The sequence below is a fragment of the Silene latifolia genome, chromosome 6, assembly GCF_048544455.1.
Source record: "Silene latifolia isolate original U9 population chromosome 6, ASM4854445v1, whole genome shotgun sequence".
Classification (NCBI taxonomy): domain Eukaryota; kingdom Viridiplantae; phylum Streptophyta; class Magnoliopsida; order Caryophyllales; family Caryophyllaceae; genus Silene; species Silene latifolia.
In genome coordinates, this window is record NC_133531.1 from 9,239,674 (window position 1) to 9,267,189 (window position 27,516).

The 27,516-nt window shown below is 33.7% G+C and overlaps 2 protein-coding genes across 3 annotated transcripts; one reads left to right on the forward strand and one right to left on the reverse strand.

The window, feature by feature from the left end:
• Window positions 1–6,830: 6,830 nt before the first annotated feature.
• Window positions 6,831–9,304, forward strand: LOC141658555 (uncharacterized). Its single transcript, XM_074465484.1, has 11 exons — window positions 6,831–6,919; window positions 7,100–7,201; window positions 7,301–7,351; window positions 7,450–7,473; window positions 7,569–7,634; window positions 7,708–7,929; window positions 8,031–8,208; window positions 8,403–8,516; window positions 8,636–8,739; window positions 8,844–8,883; window positions 8,973–9,304. The coding sequence occupies exons 1-11, from the start codon at window positions 6,896–6,898 to the stop codon at window positions 9,065–9,067; spliced, it is 1,020 nt and encodes a 339-aa protein (XP_074321585.1). The 5' UTR covers window positions 6,831–6,895; the 3' UTR covers window positions 9,068–9,304.
• An 8,042-nt stretch (window positions 9,305–17,346) lies between these two features.
• On the reverse strand, window positions 17,347–19,713 carry LOC141658556 (putative F-box protein At1g32420). Of its 2 annotated transcripts, XM_074465486.1 has the most exons (3): window positions 19,563–19,713; window positions 19,302–19,364; window positions 17,347–18,673 (listed from the first exon to the last, which is right to left on the reverse strand). In XM_074465486.1, exons 2-3 carry the CDS (start codon window positions 19,336–19,338, stop codon window positions 17,424–17,426), a joined length of 1,287 nt encoding a protein of 428 aa, XP_074321587.1. In that variant the 5' UTR covers window positions 19,339–19,364; window positions 19,563–19,713; the 3' UTR covers window positions 17,347–17,423. The 2 variants fall into 2 exon arrangements, with proteins under 2 accessions (XP_074321587.1, XP_074321586.1); XM_074465485.1 differs by lacking the exon at window positions 19,563–19,713 and having other exon boundaries at window positions 19,302–19,415.
• Window positions 19,714–27,516: the final 7,803 nt, after the last annotated feature.

The following is a 27,516-nucleotide window of genomic DNA, read 5'->3' on the forward strand; positions in this document are numbered from 1 at the left end:
TAGTAAGGCTGTGTTCTTTTGGACTAAAATTGTCTGAACTGAACTGAACTAAACTTAATGGAGCTGAACTGAACTGAATTAATAGAGCTGAACTGAACTGGACAAAAATGAAATAATAATAATAATAATAATAATAATAATAATAATAATAATAAAAATAATAATAATAATAATAATAATAATAATAATAATAATAATAATAATAATAATAATAATAATAATAATAATAATAATAATAATAATCAATCAATCAATCAATCAATCAATACTATATATTAAATCCATGAACCAAGGGACTTCAATGTAATTAAAGAAAGTTATACAAATTAATTATACTATATAATTTTAAATCACTAGCACCGTATGATGGACCCGATTAAGGGATCTCAATGCAAATACTATATAGTTTGGGTTAAAAATATAATATAAAGATGCCTTGATGAAGAATACTTATGGAAACTACATTAAATTAAAGTAATTAATTTTAGAAAACACAATAATATAGTAATTTTCCTTAAAATTAACATGCCCCTCTTATGGAATTAATTAGTATCATCATAAAATTATAAATTAAATTAAATGTAGTCAAAGTAATAATAGAAGCAACGAGATTAATAAAATTTAACAGTATTAATGTGGGAGTAGTGACAGTTATAATAATGACAGTGGGAGTAGTGAATGTAACAACGAATGTAGTGAAAGTAACAGTGATAGCAATGAGAAAAAGTATGAACAATTAAATAACCAATCGAATATAGGCCGGATAAAATTAACGGGAATAATGAATTTAATAGAAAAAAATTAGAGGAATTAGTAAAAGAAACAATAGGAACCACGGGAGTAGTGAAAGTAATGATATTAACAAAGAATGTCGTGAAAGTAATAATATTAATAGCGGGGCAGTGAATGTGTCTCATAATTTGAAAATAAATTTTATATTTCATCATAATTACAAGATATGCTATAGAAAAATATATTACTAATAGTAAACGTGTGAGTTAGACACCTCCAACATAATTTATTTCATTGAAAATAAAATTTAATGGAAAAAAAAGATAGCCCGGGCGAAGCCGGGCACCAAACCTAATAATAATAATCATAATAATAATAATAATAATAATAATAATAATAATAATAATAATAATAATAATAATAATAATAATAATAATAATAATAACAACAACAACAACAACAACAATAATAATACCCTAATATTGCCATTAATCATAATAATAATAAATAAATATAATAAATAGTAATAGTAATATTAAAAATATTAAAAATAAATTTTAATAAAATAATAATAATAGTAAATAAATTAATATAATAATAATGATAACAATAAGAATATAAAATAAGAATAATAATATTAATGTTGAAATAAACTACTCGAATGATCTCGAATCAATCGAATGAATGGAGTGAACTCAATCAACTTAATAAATCAACTTCGAATCGAATCGAACTTATTAGAACTGAAATTAAGTCTAAAAGAACATGATCTAAGTCGATTTCAAGTACCATGATTTTTTATTATTATCGGGTAATAGACAAGCTAGTCTAATAGGGGCAAGTCGGTCGGGTTTAGTTTTGGAAGGTTTAGCTTTACACTTGACTATAAAAGAACTCCATGAAGCAAAATAGAATAAAAAACCTTGCATCCCATTCAAACCTTTACCTTGTTTTTCCTTCTTCTCTAATTCTCTTACCATAATATTAATTTGATATCTTCCCCAATCGAGATGTCGAGGAGAGTAGAGGCTATCAAAAAGGCGGTTCGGCGTTCGCTAGAAAAAGAAGAAGAATGGATCAAAGAGAATTACGATAGTGATGATGTGTTCGACGACACGCCGTTACCGCCGATGATCTTCCGTCGTTACCATAAACTCATATATAGCGGTCTAACCTACTTTCAGGTCCAAAAACAATACCATGATGAGTTGTTTCTCAAAAAAATCGACATGGGACGATGGATAATAAATTATAACTCGAGCATTCGATCAATTATCTATGATGAATTGGTTATCCTGTTATTGCAATCTGCTGACACTCCTTTGGAAGCCTTTAAGAAATTGTCTGATGCGGCTAAAGATACTCGATTTTTCGATAGTGTTATTATTACGATATGTTCGATATTACGATATTCTATTAGATTAGGACGGTATTGTTATTTAGAAGTCCTAGTTTATGTTAAGTATCCTTGTTTATGTTAAGGTAGGATTATGGAAATTGTATTAGTATAAATAGGGTGCTTATTATCAATAAAACACAGATTGATTTTCCGGAAAATATTTTATCATGGTATCATAGAGCAGGTTAAAATCTTCTTCGAAAAAAAAAAAAAAAAAAAAAAAACAAACACTAAAATTCGTTTGTCATGGGAGATAAGCCAGAGCCCTCGGCATCAAGGACGGATCCTTCCTCTCCGTTCTTCCTTGGTACCCATGATCGACCAGGTGATCATATCACTCCTGTGAAACTAAAGTTAGATAATTTTGATGACTGGGCTCACAACGTTCGAGTCGCACTCCGATCACGAAGAAAATTTGGATTCCTTGATGGTTCAATAGAAGGACCAGAGGCGCCTTTCAACAAGGATGATTTTGAGACAGTTCATTGCATGCTCGTCTCATGGTTAATGAACACCATAGATCCAGAGGTAAAATCGTTACTTTCCAATTATGATAATGCAAAGAAACTTTGGGACGACTTACATGAACGCTTCTCCCTTGTCGATGGACCTCGTATTCATCAAATTAAATCTGACTTACATGAATGTTCTCAAACAAATAATACTTCTGTCGCCATATACTTTGGAAAATTGAGTATGTTGTGGGATGAACTGGACAAGCACGAACCCATAATTTCTTGTACTTGTGGGAAGTGCGAATGTGACATCGGGAACGCTTATGTCTCTCGCCGTGACACTGATCGTCTACATCGCTTTCTTCTTGGACTTCAGTCATCCGAATACGCTTCGATTCGTTCTGTTCTTTTGTCTCAAGATCCGCTGCCAACCTTAAATCGTGCTTTTCAAACTATCTCACAAGAAGAACGTGTGAAGGGAATTGACAAGGCCAAAGAAACTACGGTAGGACAGTCTAGTGGGTACGTGGTTCGTTCTCAACCCACTCGCTCTCCTGCCAAAAGCTCGAGTACAGGTTCGAAATTCTTAAGCAAAGAAGAGCGAAGCAAATTACGATGTACTCAATGTAATAAGGCTGGTCATGACATAAATATGTGTTTTGAGTTAATGGAAGAATTGCCGGATTGGTGGTATGAACTCAAGGGTGCAAAACCTCCAAAGCGCGGGACTGGGAAAGTCAATGGAAAAACAAATTGCACCGGGAGTAGCAGTGCAGGTCACGCTCGTGTAATTACTGATCATACGTCAAACCGTCTCGAAGAAGAAAAGCCAGTGAACGTATGTGGCATACCTACCCCTCGATTCACAGGTAAGTGGATCATAGATACCGGGTGTTCACAACATGTTACGGGTACTCTTTCCTTACTCACTAATGTCAGAACACTTGGAGCAAGAATGGTGAGATTGCCTGATGGGCAAAATGTGCAGGCTACTCGTATTGGACGAGTCATGATTACAAATTCTTTAATACTCGATAATGTCTTATATGTGCCAAAATTAACTTGTAACTTGTTGTCTGCTTCGCAATTATGTGATGCTCTGAATTGCGAATTTATTACTAACTCTAACATATGTACTATACAGGCCCTACCAACGAGAACGATGATTGGCATGGGTGATCGTGTCGACGGACTATACTACCTTCGAGACAATGAAAGTTGTGTTGCTTTGGGCATTTGGATGCGTCTTCTCCCGTTAGTTTATGGCACCACCGATCGGGACATGTGTCTCGAGAAAGTGGTTCGTTTTTTGCCTTTTATTAAGTCATCAAATAAATGCTTGTCGGTGCCCTGTGAAATTTGTCACCGAGCTAAGCAAACTAGGACTAGTTTTCCAATTAGTGATAGTACTAGTAGTCGGATTTTTGAACTCGTTCATTGCGATTTATGGGGGCCTTATGACCCTCCTGCTTCTTGTGGTGGGCGGTATTTTCTCACTATTGTAGATGATTTTTCGCGTGCCGTCTGGATTTATTTACTTCCTAATAAAACAGAAGTGTTTAAATATTTTATGGAATTTGTTGCTATGGTTTCCACTCAATTTTCGGTGAAAATAAAATTGGTTCGAAGTGATAATGGAACAGAATTTAATTGTCTTCAACCACAATTTCGCTCCAAAGGAATAATTTTTCAAACTTCTTGTGTGGGGACTCCTCAACAAAACGGGAGGGTTGAGCGAAAACATCGTCACATATTAAATGTCGCACGTGCCTTGAAATTTCAGGGCGGATTACCTATACGATTTTGGGGTGAGTGCATTCTTACCGCAGCATACCTTATTAATCGGACTCCGTCCTCTGTTCTAAACGGAAAAACGCCATATGAAATGCTTTTTGGGTCAGCACCAACGTACACTAACTTACGAGTTTTCGGATCGTTATGTTTTGCTCATAATCAAAAGGCAAAAGGAGATAAATTTGCTAGCCGAAGTCGTAAGTGCGTATTCGTTGGCTATCCATTTGGGAAGAAAGGGTGGTATCTTTATGATCTCGAAAACAATGTTTATTTTGTTTCTCGTGATGTTCAATTTTATGAGACTGTTTTTCCCTTCCTTGAGCCTGAAAGTGTTAACATTTCACCTGATTCTACCCATGAAGACTTAAGGGAGGGTACATGTGATTGGTTTGGTTATGAAGCAAAGGGAGGGGCACCTCAAATTAATGTGCGTGCACCTGAAATTAATGTTGAAACAGAGCCTGCGATAGAGGTGCGTGAACCGGAAATTAATGTTGAAATAGAGGAGGCAGGAGATGAACCACATGGTGAAATAACCAATAAGGATGGTGTTGGTATAAGTAGTGATAATGCTGCCACAGAGGACGAGCTTGGTCGTGGGCAACGGATTCGTTTTCCTTCGACTTTGTTACGAGATTTTGTTGTTGAGTCTACAGTTGGTGGTAGTAATAGTCCGTCTGATGCTTCAAAAATCACCGTGTCTTCATCGCTCTCAGGTACGCCGTATCCTCTAGTACATTATGTTAATTGTAATAAATTTTCTCACTCTCATCGTCAATTTTTGGGAGTTATAACTACACATACAGAGCCAAAGAATTTTCAGGGAAGTCGTTAAACTTGAAGGATGGCGATGCCATGGATCTTGAAATGCAAGCATTAGAAAATAATGGAACTTGGACCATGGAACCACTTCCAGTGGGAAGAAGGCGCTTGGTAGTAAATGGGTGTACCGAATAAAATATAACTCCGATTCCTCTATTGAGAGGCTCAAAGCACGCCTTGTGGTATGTGGAAATCACCAAACTGAAGGAATCGATTATGATGAGACCTTTGCTCCGGTGGTTAAAATCACTACGGTACGTACTTTCTTAGCTGTGGCTGCGTGTAAAAACTGGACGCTACATCACATGGATGTTGACAATGCGTTTCTTCATGGTGATTTAAATGAAGAGGTGTATATGCGGTTACCTCCGGGTTTTACTCCTACCACTCCAGGCCATGTTTGTCGACTTCGTAAGTCGTTATATGGGCTCAAGCAAGCTCCTCGGTGTTGGTTTGCTAAACTAGTTCGTGCTTTGACTGACTACGGGTTTGTTCAGTCTCATTCTGACTACTCTTTGTTTACTTATTCTAACGGTGATATTGACTTAATATACTTGTTTATGTGGATGATTTGATTGTCTCGGTCAATAATGATGCGGCCTTGGCGTCATTTAAAGACTATTTGCGTTCTTGTTTTCCAGTAAAGGACTTGGGAGCTCTCAAGTACTTTCTTGGTTTTGAAGTTGCACGAAATCCAGAAGGTATCGTGATTTGTCAGCGCAAGTATGCATTGGATGTGATAAGTGAAGTGGGTTATCTCGGGAGCAAGCCCGCACTTACACCCATTGAGCAAAACCACTCGTTGGGGCAGAACACGAGTGCTCTGATGAGTGACCCCGAAAAATATCGTCGTCTGATTGGGCGTCTACTTTACCTGGTCAATACTCGTCCCGATTTGACGTACGTTGTTCATGTATTGTCTCAATTTATGCACATGCCCCGAGTTGATCATTGGCATGCTGCATTACGAGTTGTGCGCTATTTAAAAGGTTCTCCGGGACAAGGAATTTTCTTTCCCGCCTCATGTGATCTTACTTTGACAGGATGGAGTGATTCTGATTATGCGGCTTGCCCTACGACACGCCGTTCCATAAGTGGTTGGATGGTTTTTCTTGGGAACTCCCCTGTTTCATGGAGATCCAAGAAACAACCTATAGTGTCTCGTTCTTCTACCGAGGCTGAATATCGTGCTATGGCCCTTGTTACATGTGAGCTAAAATGGTTAAAATGGTCATGCTGCTGCCACTTTCGCCTTCAAACTCTATACTACGGTTTTTCTGAACTTCTCTTATTTATTTATTTTGATTTTCTTTCTGTGTTTTTGTTTTTATTAAACAAATAAATAAGTAGTTTTCGAAAATTAGAATTAATGTTTACGTAATTTGGGGGCTTTTATGTGAAATTCGAATTGAATGTGGAGTAGTTGCGTTGTTTCGTGTTTTCTATTTACTTTCGTATTTGATTTTGTATTCTATTACGCCCCCTTCACTCGAATGCCCATTGGCCTTGAAGAGTGTTTAGTGAACAGGCTCCAGCTCGGGAGATATTGGAGGCAGCCAGGATTCGAACCCGTGATCTTTTTGTCAACATGTTTTCACCCTTTTAAATTTTTACTCTTTTTTGTTGGCAGGAAGAATTAATTAGATCCGGCCAACGTCGTCTACATATTGATCAGTTGAACAAATTGTGGAAAATGTTTGCTATCTCAGGGGAAAAGGTATGTATTTGTGTTGTGGTTTTTGTTTTCCGAAAGAGGACGGTCTTATTTTTGTAAGAGGCATATTTGAAAAGAGAAGTTAAATAGCAAAAACTCTCACAAACCATTAAATTAAATTATGTAAAATAATTACAAAGTAATTAAGTGCATATTTTTTTTTTGTTATATATTCAAATGTAGGGCTGTGCAATCGATGAAGTTTGCAAATCAATTGTCCGTAAAAAGATTGACAGAGAAAATTATTCTTTGGTGACGGAGACGGATTTATATGACATGCTCAGTGTATGTATATCCCTGAAATCAATCTTGCTCGTCTTTGTTATGTTTGTCTAAGTTGGTTTGCCATCGTTTCATTCTCATATTATCTTTATTTATCCACAGATGTATGATAGTTTCCTTCAATGCGCTGAACTATTTAAACATCCGTATAAGGTTAGTGTTAATAAAAAGTTCTTACTTTATCTGTTACTCCCTCCGATTCTTTAGAATTGTCCCTTTTAATTAAATATTCTCTCTTGTTTTTTTCCCAGGCATCCATATCAACCAAAAATAAGGTAAATTTTACGTCTATCATCGATTGATCAATCCTTAATGCTTTCATGTTTTAATATCGATCTTCACTCTTTCAATTTTTCGTATGTTTTTGTAGACTACTCCGATGCAGGATAAAATTAAAGAATTAATCTCGAAAATGGAGCTACCTACAAGATCGAAGGTATAACTTAAGATTCGACTAATTAACAATATTTGAAACATGCTTTTTAAATTTGTCTTTGTTCCTAACGCAGGTAGAGGTCGATGAATATACACGGTTTTTGATTAATTTTGTGAGACGAAATACAATGGAAGTCCAAGACTTAAGGGATAAACATATGGAAATGATTGATAAAGAAGGCCTCCATGCCCTAAATCCCGGATTATTTCCTTGCGGATATGAGCCTTCGTTTTCGGACATAACATTCCATTTAGAGTTAGTCCTCGATGATTTGACAAATTGGAGGAGAGATCATGTATGTCCTTTTGATTCGAGTTTATTTTGTTTTAATATTCGTTTTTTTGTTTGTGGGAAGAGTCTTGGTTTTTTATTCTTATCAGATTTCTTCCATCACAGATAAGGGATCAATTAATGAGCGCCACATTGCCTTTGTTTTTGGTCTGTGATAAATCTCTCGCAATAGCGAACGAGGTATTTGAAATCATCGAAGTTGCCGAGCTTCGTCGTATAGCTCTAGGGAGTCGTTTTATCAACAGAAACCATTTGTTATGGGCTTTTTACGAGTGTGGCTTTGGTATGTACTACTCTTATATTCATCTTTCTTATTCTTTACAAATTTTAATCGACTGACAGCCATGCATTCTTAATTGAAAGGGTCCCTACTCACTCCATGTGAGAGGATGACGCCCAAATTGAGTGTCACCAGTGACGTCCTTTCATTTTCCATCTATTATAGGATCTATAATCCGAGTTTCTTCTATGTGGCAGGACTCCCTCCCAAAATCAGGGATAATTTGGATTTACCCATTGCCGAAGAAGATCACCCACCTTATGTCATATATCTAGCTTCTAAGGAGTTAGCTACGTCTTCCACCACTTCCGGTATGCTTTCTTTTGTCTTGCGTTGTTTCTAGTTTGAACCTAATCGTCAGATTTTTTTTTTATTATTTTTTTAATCTCTGAATCGATGAATTTCAAGTGTCGTTCGTTTTTTTTCATAGGTTTTGAGGTAGAGCATACCGGGGAAAAGAAAAAGAAACTCCTCCTTGAGCATTTTGTCTTCTCTATACTTTACGCGAAGAATATTATCGACGACAAAAAACAAGTAGGTGATCGTTTACTGTTACGTAAAATATAAGCTTAGTTTTGGTTTCGTTAAGTTTCTAAATAAATTAAACTCGTGCTCTTTATTTTATAAATATAATTAAGGTGAAGGAAATGGAAGAGCACTTCAAAACATTCGTAGAAGGTATGTTTATTATCACCATTTTACTTTGCTTTAAGCTTTTTTGAGAATGGTTTTGTATAGATGATGAAGATTATTATTGTTGCTTTCAGTTGTAGCTTTGGATGGTATCAATAGGCCCAACTCCGGCTCTGTATCATGGTTGGAAGCGTATCGTTCAGCAAGCGACAATGAAGATCAAACGTAATTATGCTTACTTCGTCCGGTTGGGTGGTGGGCAGTGGCGTTTCTAGGACCGGTGCAATGGGGGTTCAATTTTACACGCATTTTTTTTTTGTAAATTAACACCGTAATTTTGTTTATTGATACTGTAGTTATAATATTGATTATTCTAAATTTTAGGTAAGTTTTAGAAAAAAAAATTATGATGTATTGATAAATTTGACTTTGACATTTAGCAAAAAAAACTCATTGTATTACTCATATCGTAGATGAAATTAAGAACGGAAAATATACGTGTTTGGCAATCGATACCTTAGCGTTGTCCATCGTCACAGTCATGAGTCATAGGTATACAACTTGGACAGTTCATTTGAGCCAGCATCATATGAGGCTTTTCATAAAAGTAGCAGTCTGAAACTTGGAAACTCGACTGTCCCAATTACTTCTAACCAAGTCCGGGTAACGTAGGGTAGAAGCGTTTGGTGTTAACTGGTTAGAAGTAATTGACTGTACCTTTAATGTTATAATGTACTAAATAATAATTAAAAAAAAAACAGTCTTTGCATCTTAGGTGACCTTTAATGCTTCCCTGCCTCTACTTCAACTAAATCTAAACTCTGTAATCTTACTTTTTCAGTCTAAATCGCATAAAATTCCCCTTAATTTTATCAACTTCGTTTAATTTACCACAGCAAGATCAAACTCAACCATCGCCATTGTTAATTTCCAAGCTCAAATCGTGTAAAAATGGCGGTATATAAGTGTATTGTGCATAAACACAATTTTCCCCAAATTTCAATTTTTTTCTTCAGTTTTTGTGATATTGCTAAACTTTAATTACAAAAATGGTGGATGATATATGAGAATTAGTGTAGATACAACAAACAACAAATTTGAGATGAAAAAAATAGAAAAAATGGATCGGATAGAGAGGTGTGAGGATGAAGGAGCTTAAAATATGTGAGAGTGTGATGAGTCGTATTTTGGTTACATTTTGCCCCGCATTTATACCTAATTCTGACTCGATTTTGTGTGCTTAATTGTCTAATAAGCTCATTTAATTACTAATTTATAATAACTAGCCGTCTTAGTTTTATTTATTAATTAGTCGGATATTTATTTAATATTATTATTAAAATTACTTTATTATAATAATTCGTAGGTAACGCGAAGTAATAAAGAGGAGATTCGATTTACAATAAATCAAGGCGGAATTGAGACGAGTCAAAGACGGGTTAAAGCTATGAGCTAAATGGGAAGTAAACAAAGCAAAATCAAAAGTCAACCATTGACTTGTCACCTTCATCTCCCTCCTTCATTCAACTGCACTTCCCCTGCCTCCATCACCATAACAACCCCATCAGCAGCTATCACGGTTCAATGCCGAACCCGACTTGGTCATTATCAATCAAATCCGACAATAAACTCAAATGCCACCAATTCCTCAACCGTGAGCAGCACGGCATCCCGACATCAATCAACGACGACAGCAGCAGCCACCATCATCAATCACGACTCCGTCCTCTCTGCCTCACCGCGCAACCACCATTAACCACCTCCTTCAATCTCGATATCACCAAACACAAGCAGCATCAATTCGCAACAATGCTATTCCCAGCCGGGGACCCGTCTGCCGGTCAACCGGCTCACAACTCAAATCGCATCAAAAATTCATCCCCAGCCGGGTCACCGACCGCCGACAGCCCCACCGGCTGGGAGAACCATCAAATTCACTTGAAATTTCCAGGGGATTCCCAGACGGTCACTTGACCGGTGGCCGGTTGGCCGGCTCCCAACCCCTCTTTGCGTGTTTCCTTATTTTCACTTCCTTTTTGTCCTTTTGTTTGAGAATGTGTCGTGCAGATGGAACTTAGGTGGAGGATTATTATTTATTATTAATATTAGATTAGACTAGTAGTATAAAATGACACCTTAGAATTACATTACACATATACACCCTCAATTAGACTACCTTCGAAAATTAGACTAGATTATTATTCTCTCTCAATATTGTAAAACCCTCATATTTCCTCTCTTATTTTCATTCAATAAAAAGTTGTTATCTTTCTTTAATTATTAGTTTAATTCTTCTTTTGTTCATTCAAGTTCTTCTCTTTTCATTAGTTTACAATTAGTAATTTTGGGTTGTATTTGGAGAATTGAAGAATCCTTCCATATTTCAATCCAAGTTCCTTTCTTTGCTATTGAGTTGGTATAATTTCTCTTCCTAATTTCATTTGTATACATTTGCTTTTCTTTCAAGTTTTATCTTAATTGTTTATGTTAGAATTCCTACCTTTGTTGTTAGATTGTTGTTATTTTCTCTCTTGTTCATCTTTTCTCTACTCACCATTGTTGTTTACAAGATTGAATCTTTGAATTTCTCATGTTAAAGATTGAGTCTTTGAGTTTATTGAGTTAAAGTTTGTGCCTTTAGTTTAATCTTCATTGTCTCTTGAATTAAATTGTCTTCCCTTATAATTTAAGTTGGATTATTGCATGATTAGTAGTAGAATTTATTCTTTCATTATGATTATGCATAAAGATTCCATCTTTATTGTCTCTATTGCCTTTAAGAACATGATTAGTGAGTAGTTTTCCACTAGGACTCGGTTTGACCCGACATGAGTAACTTCACTAATTGATTCTCATATGGGCTAATTGTTTGGGGAAATTGGTGAGGGTAGTTTAGAGGAATTTGCATGTTTAAGGATTGGCTTTTGGGTAGTGTCGACTTGTGACCCTTGTCCACCAACGGGAGTTGTTTAGGTTGTAAATTGGATACCCGAAATTTGACCTTGTCACCAACTAAGGTTGAGACCGGAAGGGAGAACCGAGGGAGGGTGCCTCTAGACTAGCGTTTGAAATCGACCTCCGGAAGGAGGAGTGGGATGACCCGGAATACGATGAGTACTTAATGATCTTGACCAAATTCTTGACCTCCTTGGAAAAATGCATGTTTTCGTGGTTGTTGGGTTTTGAGTTAGGAATACCAACTTTCGAACCCGGGAGGGGGGTTAGTTGGAGTAGCTAGTGTCCTTTTGCGAACCCGGAAGGGAAGTTCTAGGCGAATTAGAGCCATCTCCTCCTTGCCCGTCTACCCGAATAATTAGCCTAGGCAATTAATTGTGTGAAGTTACGAATTGTTGAGGGAGAACCGAGTTCTAGGCCTTTTAATCATTTAAATTACAACTTGTCTTTCTTTCTTGCTCATTTACCTTTCTTTTGTTAAGTTTGCATTTCATTTTGTTTTAGGTAGCATTAGTATAACAACCTCATCTTTTATTGTCGACTTAGCTAAGCATAAGAATTTAAACAATTAGTAATCACCCTTGCTCCTTGTGGTTCGACCTCGACTACCCTACTACATTAGTTGAGTAAATTGTTTGATTGGGGGAGTGCGACAAACCCCACTATCAGAGTGGGAGAGATAAGATGGAGGAAATAACGATTGAAGAGTGATTCACTGATGATTCATGTTTTTTTTAAATTATTATTTAATTTAATCCATCCTATTCATTTTTCCGGTGCCACGTCAGAATTTTCCGGCGAGAATTTTACTCGGATATCTCTACTTGGGTTGATTTGCACGTCGGGTATAACTAATGGGGCTAATACGCACGTGTAAAATGTTATGGGGCTAATTTGCACGTAGTGGCAAACGTTTGGGGCTTATTTGCCACTTCCCCGAAAAACCGACTTTGACCGCACGATAACTCTTAGTAGCGGAATCCAAATGCGGCAATTTTTTTTTTCAAATTATAGTTCTCGGAAAGATGAGCGATTTGGAAAAAAATTCGTCACTTTTGGAACTCGTAAACACGAGTTATGACCTCTTTAAGATTTTTGGATAAAAAATTTGGGTATTTCGGGCAAAGTGGCAAACCTTAAGGGTACCGCGTGAATAAACTACTCGCCAAACACTTATAAAAAAAATAAGGTATTTGAAATTTTGGTGAAATAAGCTACTTTGACAAAATCAGTACATGAAATGCCTTGTCAAACGGAGCCTTATTTTTTTCGCTACGAGTTTATATACCCTAAGGTCCAAATACCCTTAGTTAGACCAAGAGAAATTTTGTATATAACCCCTTTTTATGTACCATTTTTTATAAATAACCCTCATTTAAGTCCATTTTTACAAATAACCTCCATAAATATCACTTAATCCTAAAAATTACCCCAAAATGTCGATTACGCTAACGATTTTTATTTGATGATGGGAATGTCCAATGCGTGAAAATGGTGAGCAAAATAATTTAGATGCCATTAGAATTTAAGTCACTTGAAGACGTGAGTGCATCAAATATAGACATGCCACCAGAGATCATCGCTACTGAAATAACTCAAAATCTGACTGACGTATTGTTGACTGGCTTATTGTTGATAAGAGTACTCCATTGTCCATTACTGCAGAAATACAAGTTGATGATGAAGGTTTTGAAGAACACGAAGTCTTTCTAAAATACAAGCAATGGATGTTTTCTAAACACAGTGCATTCGATGGCCCATATTTGTTAAAGCTGCGATTCTTCAAGTATGCGATTCTATAGATAGGGATGATGCTCGAATATGCGGAGGCCGTGGATTGTGAGCTACAACACTACAAGGAAACCGTGTCTACAAATAGAGTGACTAAGACACTCTATTTATAGTGGATTGTTCTAGCTTAACCAGAGGTCTCGTGTTCGAGCCCTGGGAACGCAGCAGTGTTAAAACTCATGAGGGAGAGCTTTACCGTCCTAGTGGTCCTACCCGGCTCGAATCCGGATTAAACCGGATGGTCTACACCAAAAAAAACAATGCTTGCTCCTTGTTTTAGTGGGAAAGGAGCGTCGAAATTAATTAAGGTTTAATGGATTGATTTGGGAATTAATTTGGGGGTTTATAAGTTTACGTCGCAATATCGTATATAGAACGAGTTTTATAAAAACCGTTAGCCTAATCGACATTAGGGGGTAATTTTTTAAGTGATATTTATGGAGGTTATTTGTAAAAACGGACTTAAAAGGGAATTATTTGTAAAAAATGGTACATAAAAAGGGGTTATGTTAGAACACATTGGATTGATGATGCCAAGTCCCTTTGTTATTTGATTGTTTGCTCTTAGTTGAAATAATTAGTGATTGAAGCAATCAAATGGACTTTCAACAATGATTCAAGATGATCAAGCTAATCAAGGAAGTCAAGACAATGATATTTTCCAAGCCTTAGTCGATATATGTAAGAGTAAGTGTAACATTCTCATTTAAGTCAAGTAATGGCAAAACCATGCAACAGTACGTTGTACTGTGGTTTCTGGTACTATCATACGGAGGAGGAATTTCGACCAAATGTTCTTAAGTGTCAAAACTTTGCAAACTTTAAACCTTAAACATTTGAATTTTCAAAAGCTTGAAAATAATCTGAAATTTTGGAGTCACAAGCCCACTTGTCTAAGCCTCTAGATTTGTGCAAACACCTTTTACTAAAATGGCAAAAAAGACTTGTCAAACTTCTAAAGTAAGAAAAGCTTTTTGTCATTTTGGTAAATTGTCACATGTTGAGTGTAGAAGTTTAAGTTTTCTGATTTCTTAAGCCTATAGTCTAACACTTACCATTACTCAAAGCTATCATTTTAATATTGGATTTAATCTTTCTAAGTTGTACTTACCTAAGACTAAATCCACTATAAATAGAGTGTCTTAGTCACATTTATTTCTCAAGACTTCCAAAGCATTTATTGTAAAAACCTTGCAAATCATTTGTGCATTAAAAGCCTTGTTCTTCAAGTGTTTGCAAAACGTTTTTCTGATTTTAAGTCTTCAAAATTGTTTTCGAAAAAGCTGTAAAAACCTCCAAGTATCAGTTCGCTGTACTGTGACATAATGAGTTTGTTCCATGATTCTCGTGTTAGATCTTCATTATAATCTCCATGTTCATTTAAGTGAACTCTTGAGATTCAAGATTCTGTAACACATTGAGATAGAACCCATAAACTCTTGAAGCGGAGTAGCTTTAAGGTTGAATGCAACCGGAGTAGGTTGGCGAGTTATTTTCATTGTAAGGGGTTTAGTAAGTTTGAGTAAATTTCTAAACAAGCAATAAAATAACGGTTGGACGTAGGCCTCGGAGTAGAGGCTGAACCAATTTTTTAAATGTCGTTTGTTTGTTCATTTACTTTTACGTTCTTCCACTTTGCTATTTCTCGCATGTACCTAATCAAGCTCTCGTGTCACGATCACCTATCTCGTGACATAGAACTGTTGTACCTTCTTGTGAACTTACATTCAATTAAGTTTCTCAAGTCTTGTACTTCCTTATTCTTACCTTAAAGTAACTAATTAACTAAGTTAAGGATAAAATTTTAAAAGGTACACCTAATTCACCCCCTCCCCCTCTTAGATGTTAATCGTTCTTAACTCTTCAGGTTATATACAAAATTCACTTAGACGAATCATATAACTTTGAGTAAAAGTGAAATTCAACTAATTTTAGATTTCTTTATCAACCCAAGGTTTACCAAAATGTGCTTTGGAACCGCTGAAAATTCATATTCAAATTAGGGAATGTACTTTTAGAGGAGGGATCGGTGTCCCAACTTCCAATTTCCAATCACACGTATCATTCAAGGGCTGGAAGGACACATCATTAGTAGCAAGCCATAAGAACATTACCTCGGTATAATTTAACTCTTGATCATATTATGTTGAATTGTTGGGCGCAAATATAAGAATCCAAGTAAATTAATACTCCCTCTGTTCCGATCAATTATTGTCCTTTCGTTTTGGTACAAAGACCAAGGAATAAGGAAGAGACCAATAAATAAATGACAAGTGGAACAAATTGAATGAGAAGATCAAATTACTCATTGTTAGAACACATTAGATTGATGATGCCAAGTCCCCTTGTTATTTGATTGTTTGCTTTTAGTTGAAATAATTAGTGAATGAAGCAATCAAATGGACTTTCAACAATGATTCAAGATGATCAAGTCAATCAAAGAAGTCAAGACAATGATACTTTCCAAAGCCATAGTCGATATATGTAAGAGTAAGTGTAACATTCTCATTTAAGTCAAGTAATAGCAAAACCATGCAACGGATGCATGCTGTTTGTCGTGGTTTCTGGTACTATCATACGGAGGAGTTTTCGTCCAAATGTTTTAAAGTGTCAAAACTTTGCAAACTTTAAACCTTAAACATTTGAATTTTCAGAAACTTGAAAACAATCTGAAATTTTGGAGTCACAAGCCCACTTGACTAAACCTCTAGATTTGTGCAAACACCTTTTACCAAAATGGCAAAGAAGACTTGTCAAACTTCTAAAGTAAAAAAGGCTTTTTGCCATTTCGGTAAATTGTCACATGTTGAGTGTAGAAGCTTAAGTTTTCTGATTTCTTAAGCCCCAAGCCTACAAGTCTAACACTTACCATCACTCAAAGCTATCATTTTAATATTGGATTTATTCTTTCAAAGTGTACTTACCTAAGACTTAAATCCACTATAAATAGAGTGTCTTAGTCACATTTATTTCTTAAGACTTCCAAAGCATTTATTGTAAAAACCTTGCAAATCATTTGTGCATTGAAAGCTTTGTTCTTCAAGTATTTGCAAAACGTTTTTCTGATTTTAAGTCTTCAAAATTGTTTTCGAAAAAGCTGTAAAACCTCCAAGTATCAGTTCGCTGTACTGTGACATGATGAGTTTGTTCCATGATTCTCGTGTTAAATCTTCATTATAATCTCCATGTTCATTTAAGTGAACTCTTGAGATTCAAGATTCTGTAACACCTTGAGATAGAACCCATAAACTCTTGAAGCGGAGTAGCTTTAAGTTTGAGTGCAACCGGAGTAGGTTGGCGAGTTATTTTCATTGTAAGGGGTTTAGTAAGTTTGAGTAAATTTCTAAACAAGCAATAAAATAACGGTTGGACGTAGGCCTCGGAGTAGAGGCTGAACCAATTTTTAAAATGTCGTTTGTTTGTTCATTTACTTTTACGTTCTTCCACTTTGCTATTTCTCGCATGTACCTAATCAAGTTCGTGTCACGATCACCTATACCGTGACATAGAACTCTGCATTACCTTCTTGTGAACTTACCTTCAATTAAGTTTCTCAAGTCTTGTACTTCTTTATTCTTAGCTTAAAGTAGTTAATTAACTAAGTTAAGAATAAATTTTTTTAAAAGGTACACCTAATTCACCCCTTCCCCCTCTTAGGTGTTAATCGTTCTTAACTCTTCACTCATCAAGTTCATTCTTAAAATAGAAAGAACAACAAATGACTGAGACACCCCAAAATAAAAAAAAGACAACAAATGATCGGGACAGAGAGAGTATATAGAGTATAGTTTTTAAAATAATTCCCAACATACGGTCATCGCTTTCTTCGCTAGAGGTCGCTACTCGTCAGATGCATTCAAGACTTGATAAATACTGTCGAAAAGATCATCTTCAGTAGCATCATCACCCAACTTCAACCTGTCTAATACCCATTTTCTCTTGGGATTAGTCTTCCTTCCATTTTCCATAATCCTAACCGGAGAAACTAAACTTCTGACATGAGGAGTAATGTAGGATACCCAACTCGGAGCTGCTCCGCCTCTACGCTTGTCCAACTCAATCTCCATGACCTTGAAGCCTGTACATCCCATGTCGTGGTTAAAAACGTTCATTGAGTGTGTCACATGCCCAAACAAACCTCCATTCTCCGATATACCAGTAAACTGATGCATTTGTTTCAACACCGGCAGGGCTGAAGAAAAATCGTACTTTTTTATCCATATGCCCTTGATTTTATCTTCCAAAACCCACAATCTGTTATATTCTACATACCCTACTGTGTTACTCATGCTTATAAGATTATCACCCATTAAATTTGAACGATTGAGAAAATCAGTCAAATCGGATGAAGGGCTAGGTATCTCATGAAATTTTTCGGAGACAAAATCAAACGAAACAACATTGGAGTTGTGACTCCAAAACAGATTCCCCTGACATTCAGCAATAGAAATGATAAACATATTAGGTGGGACATTCTGTATACCTCTCCATATGTTGGAACCAATTGTGGTAATTGCACCGGTTTCTGGCCCATCATTTAGTTTCCCGATCTCAAGAATTTTATACTCTTTGGAAGACGGTGAATAACCAAAGAACCAATATTGTAAGTGAAACCAATTTTTAATTTTGGGGACATGAGAAACTTGAACTTCCTCTCCTATATCTGGATTAAAAACACAAAAGGAATTCGATTGACTTGAATAAACACAAATCAAACCTCCGCTTGATTGACACCAAAGCCCAATAGAAGTACAATGTTTCGAGTACTCGAAGATCTTGGAGGTATTGAGATGACCACCGGATTGTTCCACAAAATAACATCCCAGCTTCCTTTGACGACTTCTATCGTAAGTTGCAGTAAAAAGATAGCCAGGCGGTTTCTGGAGTGAGCATGTCAAATGCAGATTTACAAACTTAGGGTCTGTTAGAAGGTTGTGCCAAAACTTACTCGAGCGCCTCAACTGTTTGATTGAGGTGAACGGTAGCATCAGAGCAATGTTTTGCAGGATTTCACATGGAAGGCGATCAAAACACCCTCCAACCGTCGCCCACTTTCGCTTCTTTTTAAGGCTTGTCTGAGCAACTTCCACTGATCATAATATTAACAACAAGAGATAAATTAAACAGTGGCGTAGCCAGAATTATTAGAAGTTTAAAAGTGGATATTAATTACGTGCAACAATTAGTGCCCGATTCCCAAACCAAGGTTAGGGGTATTGGATATATGCAACATTACCCGTTTTAGTAACACGAAGAGACTATTTTATTATGACACGAGATACTATCCATCCATGATCTATATAAACAATGCGCACAATTTGATACTATCCATCCATGATCCATCACAATTAATTATTTATAACTTTGATTAAAATACCTCTGACACATAAACGTATTGTTTAAACTTACGTCTAATGATTCATGTTGGACGCTTCAAAAAATCAATCTTTCTCAAAAGTACAATTAAGAAGCTAATTAAAAACAATTGGTCTCCCTTGTGACGGGTTACCATTTGTGACGGATATTTTGTGAGATAAAATGGTAACAAAATGGGTTAGTGGAGAAAAGGGACCACATGAATAGTGTTGCAGAGAGAGAAAAAGTAGATACATTGTGAGGTAAAATGGTATCCGTCTTCAGCTTGTGACGGATATGTCATGTCTTCAATGAGAATTTGTGAATTAAAAATAACAAAATTTATATTTAATTGAATTTACCTGAATTTGGGCCATGTTTTATTGGTACTGTCACCATGGAAGGCGTGTTGATAGTTCCTAACACTTCAATTAGAACAAAATCATAACAACACTAATACTCCGTAAATAAAAGAAATTAATAACTGGGTTATTCGACAAAAAGTCGAGTTCCGCCCAATATTTTCTCGCAATATAAGATATACTGTCACGTCTGTCACCTTAAGAGATATGTTAGTCTAAAGTTAACCAATAAGAAAAAAATATATGGAAGTTTGAATGTACCTTGAACGGCAACGATGATGACACTTAGGTTTTGGACTTTTGGTGTATTATATCCTGAGATATTCTAGTATAAAATTATTTTTATCATAATTATTGAGAATATTTTATAAATCTTATCCTATTCAATTATTAATGTACGTTTTTAGGATATATACATTAAAAACACCTATTTAATGCGTCTAAAATGAGAATTTATGAAAATCTATATCGCCATAGGGCCCATGGATGGAAAATACTTGCAGTCGACAAGAGTACCCGTTTTGTTATAAGTTATAGAGTAAATTGTAATTTGTAAGTAACTCTTATATATAATAGACTTCTTTTTGAAATAACTCATTTTTATGAAATTTTATTCAAATAACTCCCTTTTAAAACATATTTTTATACAAATCAATGTCTTTTTATCAGAATTAGAATTATTTTTTAATTTTCCGGCTAAAAAGTCATTTTCTCCTTCATTTTCCACTTTTATAAGATGTTAAATTACTATTCTACCCATCTACTCACCAAATTGTCCTTTAAAATGATGAATTTGTACCCGATTCTTATTCGTACATAGTACATGATTTGAGTGAATTAACAATAAGCTTTGTTTTTTAATTTTGAGAGAGGTTTGAAGTTGTCAAACGTTAATGAAAAATGAGTAGCAATGTAGGGATTATGTTATAAGTAAAGTTAAATTGGTCAGATTATAAAAATAAATTTGTTTCAGTGAAAAGGCATTGATTTGAATAAAAACATGTTTTAAAATGGAGTTATTTGAAAAAAAAAATTATAAAAAGGAATTATTTTAAAAAAGTCAATTATATTAAAGAGTTATTTATAATTTACTCTAGGTTATAACATCTATACAGTAGCATGATATGCTTTAGGTTGAAAATGAAAATTGAGTGGATACCCAGTTTGATAATCATGTGATGCAAACTCGTACAATTCATGGATTATACAACTAGTTGTAACAGTTGTACGGTATAAAATTCGGACTTTGTAATAAAATATCCGAACTTTATGTTAAAGAATATGAGCTTTATTAGAAAGTATATCTAAACTCATCAATTTACACATTAAAAATATGAACTTTGAATTAACACAGAAAAAATATATATAAACTCGGATTCTTATACCTTGGTTGTACAATGCTTTATCAAAAAAACTTCGGAGAGACGGTTTCTCAATAGCTTTATTGAGAGACTGCTCACATGATGGGGTGAGGGAGCCACCGAAATTTTTTGTTACCATATTATGTCTCCCACTAAATTAGTGGGAGACGGTCTCTCATGAGACCTACTGATGTTTTATATACATCTGGATATATAATCCTATTTGTCAAACTAGTAAGCTGGTTTATTTGTGTTGATTAGTTGGTTCCGATCCGAACCCCGCTTTGGAACGAAAATAGTATTTCTAGCACTAAAATTTAAGATTAAGTTTGTAAATTTCTGAAAATTTATCCTCTTTATAAGATCTTTAATTTGAAAAACAAAATAAATCTACCTAGTATAAAAGCTAGGTTCTTTGGAGAGTTCCTATTGGCTAATAGATTTTCAAAAAAAAAAATGGGATATTATACCGTGTACCCTCGTGGTTTTCGGTTTTGTACATTGTACCCCTCCTTTTTTTATATTCCATGGTATACCCCTAAACTCTATACATTAGTCTATACCATGACCTTATTTGTTGTCATTAATAACTTAGTTTCTTAAATGACCTATTAAATCGTCTATTTATCATTCCAATTACTCGATAACCTACTCATTTGCTTATTAGTTCGCGGAATTACTCATTAGCCCAAAAAATAGTATATGAAGCTAACTAAAAGTTCAAAAAATCTCCATTATCATGTCATGAATCATAACAGATGTTTTTATTAGCAGTTGGTGCTTATTAAAGGTCATCTGTGATGTTTCCCATATAAAATGGTGATACAACATTAATAAGTCAGAATAAAGGTCAAAGTACGGTCTTTTGATAGTGATAAAGTTAATGGAGAGTTAAACGAGGTTATGATGGAGAAATAAGTAAGAAGTTTAGGGGTACAATGTAGAATTAAAAAAAAAAGAGGGGTACAACATAGAAAACCGAAAAACTCAGGGGTACACCGTAGAATATCCCAAAAAAAATTCAAAAGGTGGTCCCACATCAAAACATGGGTTTAGTGTTGATTTAATTGCAAAGTGTGTTAAATTGTCTACAACCCACCTTCAATCTTATGAATTTATTTCACTGAATAATTAATCTTTTCAAAACCAATGTTAAGAGTAGATAATTCTATATTAAAAATTATACGTTTATGTGGGATCTGATAAAAATGAGACTAAATATAATACTTCTACTATATTTATTAATTAATACATTATTAATATCATATCACTAATATTTAGTATTAAATTGTTAATCTAATGAATAAAAATTACAACCAGTTCTCTACAAAAAATATACATTCATAAAAAACAAAAATATAATTAATTATTATTATAAAAAATGACATATGCTATATATTAAGATGATATCAATATTGAACAATGACATGAATGTCATTATTAGTCAAAAAAATTGAGATTTAAAACTGATGAAAAAAAATGTGAAGATTTCTATTAACTCATTTAAATGATATGTAGTAAAAGAGTGTTATATATCCTCTATGTTGTCTAAATTATGTTGTCTAAGAGATTTAAGTAGAAAACTAGTTTTGAAACCCGTAAAAAATCACAGGTCCTATACAAATTTTCTTTTTCTGTTAATACTACTTGTATAAAACAGATTTTGATTTAGAAACATTGTATGCGATAAAATAGGATGGAAATTATGAGATTGAACATAATAACACAGTAGTAGTAGTAGTAGTAGTAGTAGTAGTAGTAGTAGTAGTAGTAGTAGTAGTAGTAGTAGTGGTAGTAGTAATAATAATAATAATAATAATAATAATAATAATAATAATAATAATAATAATAATAATAATAATAATAATAATATGAGATTAGTGGGGAATAGCCAAATAGAGGCATTGTATTTGTCGTTAAAATGTAGGTCTTTGTAAGAGATACAATAAAAATCTAATCATGAATAACTCTTTTTCTCCTATATTAACAACCTAGTAAATTAATGGGATTTAGGCATTTAATAGAGAGTTTTTTTGAATGTATATGGTGAACGGATGATGTTGCTCATTGCTCTGATGATTCATGATTTATGCTAACTCGTAAATTCAGTAATGATTTGCATTCTCAATTCATCATACTCAAATTAAATAGTCTAATTATATGTATATAGACATAATTTGTTTATATGGAAATCAATGATTAATATTTATACATGGGTTATGTATTATGTAACTTCAAGATATTGGTGCTCCGGAGATTGAGGAGTTTCTTAACCGCCAATTTACCAAAGGCGGTCAAGTTTTTCTCCTTCAATAGGTAAAAGAAAAATAGTCTAACAAAGTGAATGAAGTAAGACTAATATAGTAATTGAATACATTGAATACGTGTCTCTCCATTTCAAATTTAATTATCATTTGATGGTTTTTTTTTCTTGTAAGATTTATCCGTCAATGTTGTGTCGATACTATTACTACAACTAAAAGGCCAAGAATAACTAATAGGCTAAAAACCTTAGCATAATTATTGGAACAAAAATAGATAGGCTAATATCAATTAAAATGATCAACGACATAAAAATACATCCTCAATATGGTGATTACTCCATTCAAGAGTTTTAGATTTGATCATCCATATGAACACATCCTCCAACATCAAATATCGTGTTAACTGATATTGAACTAATATCTGAAATAAAAAAATTGATAATTCTTAAATTGTGTTATGTACTCACCGATTGTCATGTATTAATAATTAAAATAGGAAAATCTCCCAAAAAAAAAAGAATTTCCAAGAAAAAAATGAGAAACATCATGCTACCTCTTAAAAAATCCACATACTTGTCGATTGTCATTTGCACTTATTGATCTTCAAGTATGACATGCTTCTGAAAAATTCAATCAATTGTACAAATTAGTATTATGCCAAAATCAATTGTACACGAAATGCAAAATTCCATAACATATACCGAGTATATGTAAAATATTATCAAATGAGTTTTGTATTAATAATTAAAATAGAAAAATCTCCCAAAAAAAAAAGAAATTTCAAGAAAAAAAAATGAGAAACATCATGTTACCTCTTAAAAAATCCACATACTTGTCGATTGTCATTTGCACGTATTGATCTCCAAGTATGTTATGCTCCTGAAAATTCAATAAATTATACAAATTAGTATTATGCCAAAATTAATTGTACACGATACAAAATTGCATAAGATATACCGAGTATATTTAAAATATTATCAAATGAGTTTGACCAATATAGTAAAATCTTATATTGGAAAAGAGAACATGAGAAGAACGAATGAGTTGTAGGCTGATAAAAAATTATAATAAAAATACATGTCTATTATTGTGCTCATGAAATAGACATTATCATCTCAAGAAAAAAAAAGTAGTAATTAAGAAGTCATAATATCATCAAAAGTTTCAAGGTAAATTCCTAAAAAAACAAATTCAAGGTAAATTAAAAATATGAATCATTATAAAAGAACTTGAGATATGAGTTAGGAATCAAGAAGATGAAAAATATGGTTAAATGATTGTGGTGAATTGAATAAAGTATTGAAGTGGAAGAAGATAAAAAGTTTATTGTCTTCATTTATTTTTTCTAATATTGTAATTGTAAGAATAAATATTAGGGGACATAAAAGAAAATAATTATGATATGATGAGACTTGTAATATGGCTTCTTGAAATCATGTGGTTATATCACATGTCATTTAAAAATATACTCAATGTTAACCTTTTTATACTATTATTATTATATAGATTTTAAAAGAAATAAATAAATCTATACTTTAATTTTCCGAGCTGTGTTAATATGAATAAATTTAATTGACTCACTAACATATATGTTCTCTTCCAAAAATTTCAATTAAAATGTGAAATATAATTGTAAATTATGAAACTTTTATGTGAATTTTGGTAAGTTACATCTTTTTTTTTTTTGGTTTTTTTAGCTCATCAAATCTTTAATATATACATTTAATTTAAGAATATTAATGATGTCTTTTGATTTTCTTTATTTGTATGTTACACAATATGTAATGACATTTTTGTATGGACTTTTAGTAATCATTCTTTTTTTTTAAAAAAAAATGTATCAAATAATCAAATAATCTAATAATAATTAATAAATAATTAAATAATCAATAAAAATTAATATAAATTAATTAGGGATAAAATATTAAATGTTAATGCCATGTGAAATTAAATTAAATGGTGTAAATAACTTTTTAACTATATAGTATAGATAGATGTCTGCGTGGAGAATGATGGGGTAGACGTGTAATATGGCTTCTTGAAATCATGTGGTTATATCACATGTCATTTAAAAATATACTCAATGTTAACCTTTTTATACTATTATTATTATATAGATTTTAAAGAAATAAATAAATGTATACTTTAATTTTATGAGCTGTGTTAATATGAATAAATTTAACCGTTTCACTAACATATATGTTCTCTTCCAAAAATTTCAATTAAAATGTGAAATATAATTGTAAATTATGAAACTTTTATGTGAATTTTGGTAAGTTACATCTTTTTTTGTCTTTTTTAGCTCATCAAATCTTTAATATATACATTTAATTTAAGAATATTAATGATGTCTTTTGATTTTCTTTATTTGTATGTTAAACAATATGTAATGACATTTTTGTATGGACTTTTAGTAATCATTCTTTTTTTAAAAAAAAAGTATCAACTAATCAATAATCTAATAATAATTAATAAATAATTAAATAATCAATAAAAATTAATAGAAATTAATTAGGTATAAAATATTAAATGTTAATGCCATGTGAATTTAAATTAAATGGTGTAAATAACTTTTTAACTATATAGTATAGATAGATGTCTGCGTGGAGAATGATGAGGTAGACGTGTGTCAATTTTAACCAAGGTGGCAATGTGAATGTCTATGTGGCTTTTTCACATCCCATGTGGCTTTGTCTAGTTGGCCTTTTTAGGATGCCTTTTAATAGTATTTATAGATACGATCTTGTTAACGAATGCCCCCGGGGCGGTGGATAATATCCATAAACTAGCAATATTACACTATTGATTACAGACAAAGATTAATACCCTATATATTTAAGCATTTCTATTATTAATATTAATATACTATTCCTTGACATCCTGCTAATCAAACTCATACCGTTAAACTACAACAACTCCACCCACCACCGTCACCACCCACCACCATCCGTCCCAACCGTCACCAACCACCACCAAATCTCATCGCCGAGATCGCCAATTCTCATTGACAACCTCACTGCTCTTCCTTTGCGACGGCTATCTTAGTATCATCCCCGGCCACCTTAAACCCCACGCAAACATCGAACTTTACACCTCATCAATTTACCGTTCAAAAACCACCATAATTACCACATCAACAACTATCACAACCATCCTATGGAAACTCGTTAGATCAAATCGTCTTCTTATCCTTCCCCACTCCAAATTTTATGCGGAAAAGGGTCTAGGGTTCGGTGCCGATAAATTGAACCCTAAACCTTTTCTGGGTGATTCCGACGGCTTCGCCGCCGAATCCCGAACCATTTGACACCCTATGGAGGGAATGGTGAACCCTTTTTGGGAATGACATTAAAAGAGGGTCGTGGTAGCGGTTTGGAAGAGGTCGTCAGACGAAATGGGTTAGGTTGGATTGCCGGCAACCTGAATATGGGGTTTGAGTTTGAGATATCCGGCGGTGGGAGAGGTGTTGGTGACGTACGATGGTTAGGGGAGGGGTTTTAGCAAAGTTGTTGAATTGCTAGTATCTAGGAATAAAAGATACGGAGTAAATAATGAGTGAGGAAAACTGGAAAAGTATGTCTATGTTCACATGTTACAACTTGCAGTATCTTTTATTTTATTTTTTATTTTTTTTATTTCTCTATTTTCCTGCTTAACCAACGCCCCGGGGGCTGTTTTTATCATTTGCCTTATAGATATAGTACTCTAAATTATGAGCGATTTTATTACGGATTTTTTCCCTAATTTTTTTCACCATTTAATGGGAGTTATATATCTTCTATGTTGTCTAAATATCTCAATGACCAATAAAACGGGTAGGACGGGCCGGATCATACGGATTGGGTCAGTTCAAATACGGGTCGAAGGTGGGTTGTGTTAGGGTCAGAGAATCAGAGTACGGGTCAACAATTGTCCTTTAAAATGATGAATTTGTACCCGATTCTTCTTCGTACATAGTACATGATTTGAGTGAATTAACAATAAGCTTTGTTTTTTAATTTTGAGAGAGGTTTGAAATTGTCAAACGTTAATGAAAAATGAGTAGCAATGTAGGGATTATGTTATAAGTAAATTTAAATTGGTCAGATTATAAAAATAAATTTGTTTCAGTGAAAAGGCATTGATTTGAATAAAAACATGTTTTAAAATGGAGTTATTTGAAAAAAAAAATTATAAAAAGGAATTATTTTAAAAAAAGTCAATTATATTAAAGAGTTATTTATAATTTACTCTAGGTTATAACATCTATACAGTAGCATGATATGCTTTAGGTTGAAAATGAAAATTGAGTGGATACCCAGTTTGATAATCATGTGATGCAAACTCGTACAATTCATGGATTATACAACTAGTTGTAACAGTTGTACGGTATAAAATTCGGACTTTGTAATAAAATATCCGAACTTTATGTTAAAGAATATGAGCTTTATTAGAAAGTATATCTAAACTCATCAATTTACACATTAAAAATATGAACTTTGAATTAACACAGAAAAAATATATATAAACTCGGATTTTTATACCTTGGTTGTACAATGCTTTATCAAAAAAACTTCGGAGAGACGGTCTCTCAATAGATTTATTGAGAGA